Here is a 10643-nt window from a genome sequence, read left to right on the forward strand (position 1 = left end):
GGCGCACCAGAAACAATAAAGTGTGTGTGTGTGTGTGTGTATACAAAAAAATTAAAAATTTAAAGAAATATACAAAATTGTAAAACTAAATATATTTAATAGTAAAGAAATATACAAAATTGTAAAACTAAATATATTTGATGGATGATACTTCATCATTGATCAATGCCAAATGCCAAAATGGTATTAATAAATATAAATATTAAATGCCAATTGATAGTTAAATATGTAATATTTATCTTTATCAATTGGCATTTAATAGTGATAATTTTAGTCATCTACGTTCTTGATTTTAGTCTCCACTCCCAGATCCCCTCATTGTAATCAAATTTCTTATATGACAAGAGATCCCAATAACTAGTGGGGGTTCGGGAGTGGATACCCTGATAGATTTGAGAGGCGGTAATAATAAGCTGCACAAGGTCTTAGATGTGAGAAAAACCCAATGATAGAGGGGAGAGAATGAAGAGAGAAAAATGATCTTTGTATTGGGCACCCCCAGGCGAACCCATACCCAAATGTACCCAGTATGGGTGAGGGAGGCCTTAAGGGTGTACCTGGTAACTTAGACATAAAAGTTAGGACTATTTTAACGCTGCCCAATTCATTGCAAATCAACAGATTGAAAGTTGTTAAGTCATTATATGATGAAACTATGGGCTTTGACCTTTATTTTTAAATCTCTTAGTATTGAGTGGTTTTTAGGGAATTTTGTTGTGATATGTAAGTGATCCTAGTCGAACTACAAAGCTTCTAATCTCATTAAGTAGGCAAAGCCATCTTGGATGAGCCCCAACGCATAGGTCTAACCCCTTACGTCTTGTCCTTCTATGCTTTGTTACAAAATTATCATGGTTAATTGTTAATATGTTTTATCAATGTGCATGCAATGCAAACAAATATTTATAAGTTAGTCCAAAATTTTGTGTTTAGTATCAATGTGCGTGCTATGCAAACAAATTTTTGTAAGTTAGTCAAGTTTTTTTGTGGTTAGTATTGGTGGTTTTGTGTTGTCCTTAATTGAATATTTCGTGCACTACCATTCACCATAAACAAAATCCAGCTCTTTCCAAACAGATTCTGCAAGCAATCTAGTTAAGGCAGTAGTTTTTCATACTGGGAAGAAGTGAATTGACAAAAAAGGAAAACGCATTATCGCTTGCATAGAGATCTGAATTGAAAATAATAGTTTCAGAGGATTAAAAATTATCCAGAAGTATTTGATGGGCTATGTCAAACCTCTCAAACACATATCATAGCTTACTCAAACATCACAAATAAATTAGTAAAATCTTACATAAGCAACTCAAACAAAATACAGCATCACTATTGATGGACAACTATAAGAAATTATTCTAATAAGATACGAATGTTTATGAATGGTTAGATACATTTCCCTTTGGCAAAACCAAAACAGTGCAACTAGACAGAGAAAAGACGATCCAAATGTAAAATAAAAAACATGATGCATAAGACAAACATGCACATGCAGCCTTAAAAACAAATGTTATTTGAGGAAACATTAATACAAGAGATGCCAAGCTATGAGACACACCATGACAGTGTATAGTGATTTGGATCAAAGGATTAAAAGATAATGTTAGGCAGGATAGAATAAGTGATTAAAGGTAACCTTCTCCTCGGTATGATAAGAAACTGTTAACATCAGGATTCAACAGAATAATGATTTTTTGTTGTGGTCTTTGTAATTTTTGTTCACAAAGACAAATATAATTTAAACGATGCAGAGTGCTAAAGCACTATTGCAAGCAACTTTAGTTTGGAATATTGCATGCATGGGAAGTTAATGCATGATAAAGCAATGAGTATTCTTTTGAAGTTCAGCACAAGCATCAAATAAACAGTGTGAGATAAATGAGAGCTCTAATTTTGTGATCAAAATGCAAGGCTAGTATATACACTCTCGGCTAAAGAAAGAAATGTTTTGTTTGGGGTTCCATATTCTGCAAAATCATATAAACCTAGTACATACAAAGACTATACTATATTTCTTGTATTTATGTTTTAAGCTATGAAATTGTAACCCCTTAATCCTTAATAAAACAGACCGGTGAAATAAAAAAGCTACGCCAGTCCTTTATTTTTGAACAATGATAAGCAAAGGAACAGAAAGCAACATATAACCATGAAAATGTATTACATATAATTACAAAATGAAAGTTAACAAGCAGGTTAAAATAAGCAAGTCATAAAATATTACAAAACAGAAAACAACTAAGTGGAATAAGTGGTACATGACTTTTCCCTTCTACAGCATTCCTTAGGACTGAAATTCGGCAAGGTAAAACAGTTTTGTCAATAGAGCTTCCTACATTACTAATCATAGTAGTCAGAAGCAATAAAGATTGGGAAAACGTACGTTGTTGGGCTATCAGTGCATGACTTGTAAACAACTGTGTGCCGGATTTTATTATCATCAGATCTTGAACCTGTGAGATCATAATAATACTGTTCGAAAGTGATCTTTCTTTGGTATCCCAATCTGAACCTATCCATCAAGAGTTTTCATTAGAAAGGATATACCATTAATTGTGTTTGCAACTGAACAATGTCATTCCTTCTGCAAACAGAACTTGCCTAGACACACCTACTTCTTACTGAAGAGGACACAAATAAATAGTAAAACAACTTGGAATAGCTGTATTTTAAAACATATATCTTTATGCTATCTAAGTTGGCATGCGCTTGAAAGTCAATAGGAAAAAATATCATAAATTGGAATGTTTCGAGAAAAGTCAGCACAGCAACTTGCCTTTGTATGGAGCTTCGGCTTCAGGTTTGGAATTTGGATTAAGTGTGCGCTAATTTCAATCTTTTTTGACTAAGTGCTCCTCATGATCCTGAAAGTGCTTGTGCCGGCTGCTTTTGAAGCTTCTAACAATTTCCTCTAGTGATCAATCTCTATGAGCTGTTCTTAGGTTTCATTTTTTTGTGTGTTTGTCTTGTCTCTATTGTATGTATGGGGTAACTAATTTGGACAAATAAATTACCACCATCAAATGAGAGAATGCTTCTTGTAAGTGTTTGGCTTGGCCACTCTGGGATGCTTCTTAGATTCTTCCCTGGTCAACAATTTTTGAGATATTTCTTGTGCTTTGCTTATTATTTTCTTTGTGTGAATATCTTGTGCATTGTTCCCGTTGTAGGTATTTGGTAATAGCTTAGAATGTGGAGTTGCTGCCATCATCTCTGAAAGCGATTGACATTTATCAGACTGAAATGATTTCTTCAACCTGTTCATAAGCATTTCATATGTAACATATTGTGGTGAAATGCCCCTCCGGACCATCTTATCAAAGTGTTCATAAGCTTCATTTAGCTTGTTTGACCGGCAGAGCTGATGAATCACCATCGTGCAAGTCGCAAGATCAGGATCACAGCCTCTAGTCTCCATATCCTTCTTAACCTGCAATGCCAACTCCACTCGACCCCTCTCGCACAGCATCTTTATCAACAATTGATAAGTAAGCTGGTCCAGAACATAACCAGACGATAACATTTTCATGTAAAGATTCATACCCTCATTGACTCTTCCATGATTGGAGAAAAATCTAAAGAAATAATTATATGTTGTCACAGTGGGAAGGCAGCCTCTTTCCATCATCATTTGAAGTACTTTACTTGCAGCAGACAGGTTCTCCTGCTTGCACAGTCCCTTCACCAGAGAGTTATATGTTGAAATATTTGGCCTGCAGCCAGATGCATCCATTTCATCCAACATCAAATGTGCATCTTGGGGCCTCCCAGCTTCTGCGAGGGCATCAACAATAGAGTTGTATGTGATAACATTAGGGTTAGAACCCTTTCCCTTCATGGTTTCCAGCAATTTAAGAGCATCTTCAATCCTCCCTGTCTTACAGTAGCCATCAATAAGAGTACTATATGTCACAACACTCGGAGGAATACTGAGGGTTACCATTTGATCAAAAAGTTTTTGTGCCTCTTCAAGTCTCCTGATTCTACACCACCCATTAATGAGAATATTGTAGGTTACCGTGGAAGCTTCCAACTCGGATCTCCTCTCCTCAAAAAGCAATGTGGCAGGACCCACTTTCCCTTCCTTGGAAAGAGCATCTAGCAGAGTATTGAACAATTCCAAGTTGGGTTTGAAGCCAAACTTTTCCACTGTCTCAAAAGTACACAGGGCATCTTTGACCATTCCAGCCCTGGCATACCTTCTCATTAAAATAGCAAATGTTTGGGTCGTAACTAGTCCTTGCTCTTGCATCTGGTCAATCAAAACCAAGGCAGATTCGAACTTGCGCATCTTGGTCATGATATTTATCATCAAATTATAAGTATAGGAAGTGTGCTGGAAACCAACCTAGCAGTACAAAAAAGATATATTTTTACAATATGATTTTACTTTTGTATTTTAAAAAAAAAATTGCCAGATAATTTCCTCAATTTCTATAATTTTTACTTGGAATAAAAATTGAGAATTTTCAAACTTTTGCATGGGATGTTTAACAGATCAAGGAAATCGACAAATGCTTATAGATTTTCATATCGCCTGCTGAAACATTTCTTAAACACATGAGATCTTAATATTTGGACTATCAAAAACATATTCTCCATTTGGAACTGAGCCTTAAATTATATTTCAAATTAAGATCATCCTCAGTGGTTATTTAAACTTCACACAGAAATCTCAGAACCAAACAATGGCGGATTTTTTCATCCTTTCAGAACTAATCAACTGTTTGTATAATAAATAAATAAAAATTACCAAATATTTTAGATTATGAATTAGCTTAAAAAATATTTTAAAATTTGGAACTCGGGTCGGTTAAATTTGATATAATACTGTTGCTTTTTCAGGTTGCATAACCCAGGATGTGTGATGTCTTTCCACCCTTTGTTTTGTTGCATAGCGTTTTAATCTATGATCCCAAAATAACATATCTTCCTTATATTTTCCCAACCTGTATCCACAGAGCTATGAGCTAGTAGCAGGAAAGTAAATATGCAACAAAGACTGACAAGTTCGAAACCCTCTGAGCTTAACTCCCAAGGCAAAAATAATGTGCCATAATAATTTTTATGTAATGGCATTATGTAGTCTCATTGGATAAAAGTTGGCTTTTGCATAGATTATAATATGAAGAGAACAGGATTAAAAAAATTCATGATGCGGTCAACTCCAGAAAAATCTTCTACAGTATCCCATTGTGGACAATTCAACCTAAACACTAAGATAAAAATGTATCAAAAAAATATTAAAACCCTAAAGGTAATTTTTTTTACCAGCAGTTTTACAAAATTTAGCTAAACAATTGCTCTTAAACCAGGATTAAAGCCAGCCCGCTCATAGGCTTTCTAGGGTTAATCTTAATGATGGTGTGGGCTTGGACAGTGTGTGGGTCAAGCCGAAACAAGGGTGGGTTAAAGTAAATTTTGATGGAGCTTCGAGAGGCAATCCAGGAACCTCAGGTGCAGGATGTGTGGCTTGTGATGCGGAAGGCAGAGTGTTAATTAAAGGAGCTCAAAGGTTGCGGGATGGCACTAATAATGAGGCGGAGGCACACGCAGCTTTGCTTGCGGTGGAGTTGGCTAGCAATCTTAACATTCCGAAGATTCATTTAGAAGGAGATTCCGAAATTGTGGTGGATGCAATTTCGAAGGGTTCCTCTGCTTGTTGGCGTATTAGTAAATTCATTTCAGTCATCTGCTCAAAGTTACGTTCTTTTCAAGATTTTCCTATTTCACATATTAAAAGGGCAAGGAATGGGGTGGCGAACCTTTTGTCCAATGTGGCGTGTGAGTTGAACCCTTTTGTAACCCGATGGTGGGGTAGTGCCAATGAGGTTGTTCTTTGGCCAACCTAGTACAAGGACTTCAGTTATCGTTGGAAGTGGATAATTAAGTTCCCCCCTGGCATGGAAGGAGCCATTAATGTGCCTGCATTTATTCTTAGCATTGGAAAGCTTGTGTATCTCTGCAGATCCTGCTTGTAAGGGCAGCGGGTGGGGATGGGACACTACATTTATGAGGAATGTTTGATTTCATCCTTTGTGCTTAACTTTGGAAGCAGCTTCCAGAAAAGTGTTCTCTCGTTTCTGCAAAAGTTTAGTGCAGAGTTGATCTCTGGTAAACGTGGGTGAAGGTGGTGATACAGTGGAAACTGGGTACAATGGAGGCAAACTTCACCTTGAAAGCAAGGAAACAATTGAGCCCATTTCTTGGTCCTGTATCTGAAAGGCGTTTGAGGCGAATGTTTTTGTTTAATGATGAACGATTGGTGAAGAGTGTACAGATTATTCTGGGTGAGGACATTGGTGTTGTGAGCCATAGGTACAAAACCAATATGGATGTATATTCGCTCATTCTGGCGTGGGGTCTGGACCTGGAAAATTCTACGGAACCGGTTAGAAGGGTGATGGAAGCCTTTGTCCCTGAGGAATACCGTTTGGGTATGGAGTCGTTACTGGAATGGGCGGTTCCTGGCATGGGTTTTGACGTGTGTGAAGGAATTGAGAACTTTCACCATGTGGTTGAGGGGAATTACATCCCATTTGTGAGATGGCAGGAAGATGGCACAAAGGCATGGTACAGAGCAGAGGCAAGAAGCCCTGAAAGTGCTTGTGCAACTGTTGGAGGTCGAGGCAATGCTGCAACAGGCCATTGAGGAGGAGAGAGCAATGTTAGGCAGACGTTTGCGGCCGAGGAAGCGAAAGGCAGATGGCAAACATACCCTGGCAATCTCCCCAGGTAGCTCTCATTGAAATGTTTCCAATCCTGGTTCTGTCTTGTTTTGAGGGATTCATCCCTTGTTTTGTGTTTTTTTTTTGCTCAAGACATTTGTATCTGTTGTAGCGAATTTGCCCATTATCGGTCTGGTGCAGCGAGCTTTTTGTGCTCGAAGAAACTGTTTAAATTTTTGGGTTGGTGGTTTGTACAGGAGGTTTGGGCTGGTAGTTTTGGCAGGGTAGGGTGGTTTGGGTTGTTTTTTGATGGGTGGTTTTATGTTGGTAACTGTTTCTTCTTGGAAGATGTAAACTTTCTATTTTCATTAATACTAAAACTCTTATTATCAATCAAAATAAAAATATAAAAATCAGCAATAAAGCCAATTAAAAGACTATTTTAGCCAATGTTATCAGGAAAGAGACCTCCGGAACCCTGAAATGCGTCTCTGGTAGCTAGGTATATCAAAATACAGGAGATTTTGTTCCGAGTATTCCAACAATCCCTTGCAGCCTCCTAACTTCAATTGCAATCTTCTATTTTAGGTTTCAAATTTTTGGAAAAAAGAATTAAAATATGCATGGGTGGCGACTATCACTATAAGCTAACCGCAATAGACTAATCCCCAGGTCCTAATCTTATCTGTAGAGACTAAAATTTTCAATGTTTATACATTATATGTCTTTCTGAAGTTGTTTGAGCTTGATATGTGGTACTTCTTTTCTGCAAATTTTGCATTACATTCAAATATACATTTTTTCACTTTCTGCGCCTCCCACCACCCGTCTCCCATTTATTAATGACATACTTGTATCGGTCCCTATGCCCCATACCAGCATCCATTGCCAACTGCTGGCAACGCTGATTTTGTAGTACTTCTATCTTTATTAAAATGGTCGGTAAATTTTCTAAACACTTTAAAACAACCAAATTATTGCTGTTGAGCATTTCAATTTTTCAAGTTTTCCCTTAAAGATAATCAAGCATTAAAACTTTAGCTGCTACTTCTGAGGTCACTACAGATTGGATAAAAAGGTAAAATAATATCACAAGATGATTCTTTTTATATCATTAAATAATATCAGGCAACCCCAACCCTCGGCATTCAAAACCCTCAAAATTTAGCATGTGATTCCGTAATAAAGTTTACAGGCCTCAAATTTATTTAATTTTTTACTTGAAAAAACAAATTTAAAGAGAAAAAAACCCACCTGACGGCCTGCCCATGTGAAGCACCTGAAAATAGGCTTCCACGAGTAGTTAGCCCTGTGCAGAAGCTTCTCCATCACTTTTGAAGATATTTTTACTCCACTATTCTCCAAAACACTTTCCATGTCCTCTCCATTATTTCTTATAATTCTGCTTATCCTTTCCACAACACTTTCTTCTTCTTCTTCTTCTTCTTCTTCTTCTTGACTAATACATGGCATTTGATTTGTTTCATCTGCACTTCCCAATTCTGGTATGGAATCTGAAACTTTTGCAACAGGGGTTGATCTTTTAGGCAAATTCCATGTACACAAATTCCTCCTCGACATAATGAGACGTTTGCAATTGACAAAGGCAGCCATTATTTTCTAGCAAAAAGAAATGTTTTATACAGACCATGTATATAACATGAAGTCTGCTGGACATACTGGGCCACAAAAGGAATTCTCTTCTGTGGGGTTTTCAGGTAATAACCGTGAACACTTTAACAGTTAGTTTTACTGGCATACTTGTTCGTTTATATTTTATGTTAGAACAAACACTTTGGGTTAATAGCCTATCGTCTCTTGTTTTTTAAGGTTTTGAATTTGTTCTGTTCTGATTAGTGTGTTTTTAATACAATGATTGGTTTATAAGTATTATATTTTTAAGGGAATTTAATTTTAAATATCATTATATTTAAATTTCATTATTATTTGTTCTTAAATATTAATTTTTTATTCATTACTTTAAATCAAATTTGTGAGCACACATTTTCAAGTTAAAAATTTGAGTTGTAAAGTTTTAAATTTAATTTAAATTTTAGTGACAATTCTCATGTTAGTAGTTGTGAGCCAACACAACACATGTTTGTGTTGATGAGTGTAATATTCTTGTATTTAAAGACATTCATTTTGAAATCATCTACAATGGTTATCAAAGAATTGACATAGAGCATTTGTGAGATTTTTACAACAATATTATCAAAGCATTACATCAATATACATCATCCTAGGTCCAATGCACATTTTTTTGTTATCCTCATTCCTCATTCCAAAATCACTGAATAGATTTAATTATGGTTCTAAGGAGAACACAACTTTCACAATTCAATATATTCTTCAAAGGTGCCTATTCAAATACCACCAATTCCTACTCAAATTCAAACATTACAAGATTGATGCGAGTTAATTTCAAGTCAAATCTATTATTGTCAGGACTTTGGACAAGGCATGTTGTACAACTTTCAAGTCTTACATCGAATCAAAATTGTTTAATAGAGTAATATTGTAAAAAATGTGCTTGTAGGAAAAAGGATATCCCATTTGGATAAAATCTTAAAAATTAATTAATGGCATCCCAGTCTATGGGCAATGTGTTAGGGATGGGGTCGGTCACCCTATGACAATGGTAGACTTAAGTAGTAACTTAAAGATCAGTAACCTAACTATGTAGGTCAACAACAAAATAAAAGATTTTGCAAGTGCGAAGGATGCAAGGGTCTAGGGTTTATAAGACCTAACAATTTTTATTTTGACAAGCGTGAAATACCTTAAAATTTTGCAAAGCAACAACAACACCTTTGAAACTATAAAATCTAGGATTCATCAAGCATTCTATATATTGTGTTTTTCTTTCCTTGCTTCTTGTCCTGCAATTGATCATTGTACATGACCTTCTCGTTGAATATGGCATCTCTACTCCTAATGATTTTGTTATTCTCGTAATCACATAAATGATAACCAAAATCATTAACTTCATTTCCAATAAAAGTTCACTTCTTGGATTTTACCTCAAACTTTGTTCTATTTGTTATGTCAATATGAGCAAATGCTTCACAACCAAAAGTTTTCATGAATTAGTACTTTACAATTTTACCCATCCATGTCTCCTCTAGAATACTATCATCTAAGGAACTTGAAGGCCTCTATTTATTAAGTAAATAGAAGTATCCACAACATCTACCTGAAATTGTAATGACGATTTGGCATGCAAGCTTATACTCCTTATGTGGTCCATGAATGTTCCATTCATCCTTTCAGACAGTCCATTTTCTTGTAGTGTTCCAAGAATTGTCTTTTGTCTACGAATCCCATGGTATGAATAGTAATTACCAATTCTTTGTTGTAATATTCACCTCCATTATTTGATTTGAGACAGCTCAACTTATTTTTTATCTCATTCTCAACTATACCTTTCCATTGCTTAAAAGTGTCAAATACATCAAGGTTTATGGGAATGAAATAAACCCAAGTTTTTCTAATTGCAGCATCAATAAAAGTAACATAGTAATAATAGCCACCAAGAGATGATACTTGAGCCGATCCCCATAAATCTAAATGTAGAAGTTCTAATTTTTCACTCCTCTCTTCCTTCCCAACTCTAATAAATTTGACCCTCTTTTTCTTTTTATAAACTCAATTTTCACAAATATTCAAATCAACCTACTTCAAACCTACTAATAAATTCCTTCAATGGAGAATTATCATCCCCTTATCACTCATGTGTCCAATTGTATGGTGGCATAATATTATATCTATTCTTATGGAAGCTAAGGAATTAGAAAAATTAGAACTACCAATACATAAATACAATGTACCTACTTTTTCTCCTTTTCTTATTATCAATGAAGCTTTAGTGACCTTCCACAAATTGTCTATACATGTAACTATACAACCTTCATTTCCTAGTTGTCATGCTAAAATTAGATTTCTTCACAAAATATGGACATGCCATACAACCATTGA

General features: G+C 35.6%; 1 protein-coding gene across 1 annotated transcript; it reads right to left on the reverse strand.

Moving 5' to 3' along the window:
* Positions 1 to 2773: 2773 nt before the first annotated feature.
* Positions 2774 to 8437, reverse strand: LOC131029394 (pentatricopeptide repeat-containing protein At5g11310, mitochondrial). Its single transcript, XM_057959859.2, has 2 exons — positions 7920 to 8437; positions 2774 to 4345 (listed from the first exon to the last, which is right to left on the reverse strand). Exons 1-2 carry the CDS (start codon positions 8277 to 8279, stop codon positions 3017 to 3019), a joined length of 1689 nt encoding a protein of 562 aa, XP_057815842.2. The 5' UTR covers positions 8280 to 8437; the 3' UTR covers positions 2774 to 3016.
* Positions 8438 to 10643: the final 2206 nt, after the last annotated feature.

This window comes from Cryptomeria japonica, chromosome 6, assembly GCF_030272615.1.
Source record: "Cryptomeria japonica chromosome 6, Sugi_1.0, whole genome shotgun sequence".
Classification (NCBI taxonomy): Eukaryota; Viridiplantae; Streptophyta; class Pinopsida; order Cupressales; family Cupressaceae; genus Cryptomeria; species Cryptomeria japonica.

What these genes read in the sequence shown, in the direction of transcription:
- LOC131029394 (XM_057959859.2), bottom strand. Translation starts at nt 8,279, where the DNA reads ATGGCTGCCTTTGTCAATTGCAAACGTCTCATTATGTCGAGGAGGAAT. An exon ending in TCACATGGGCAGGCCGTCAG is followed by an intron (nt 4,346 to 7,919) that starts GTGGGTTTTTTT and finishes TTGTACTGCTAG; the next exon opens with GTTGGTTTCCAGCACACTTC.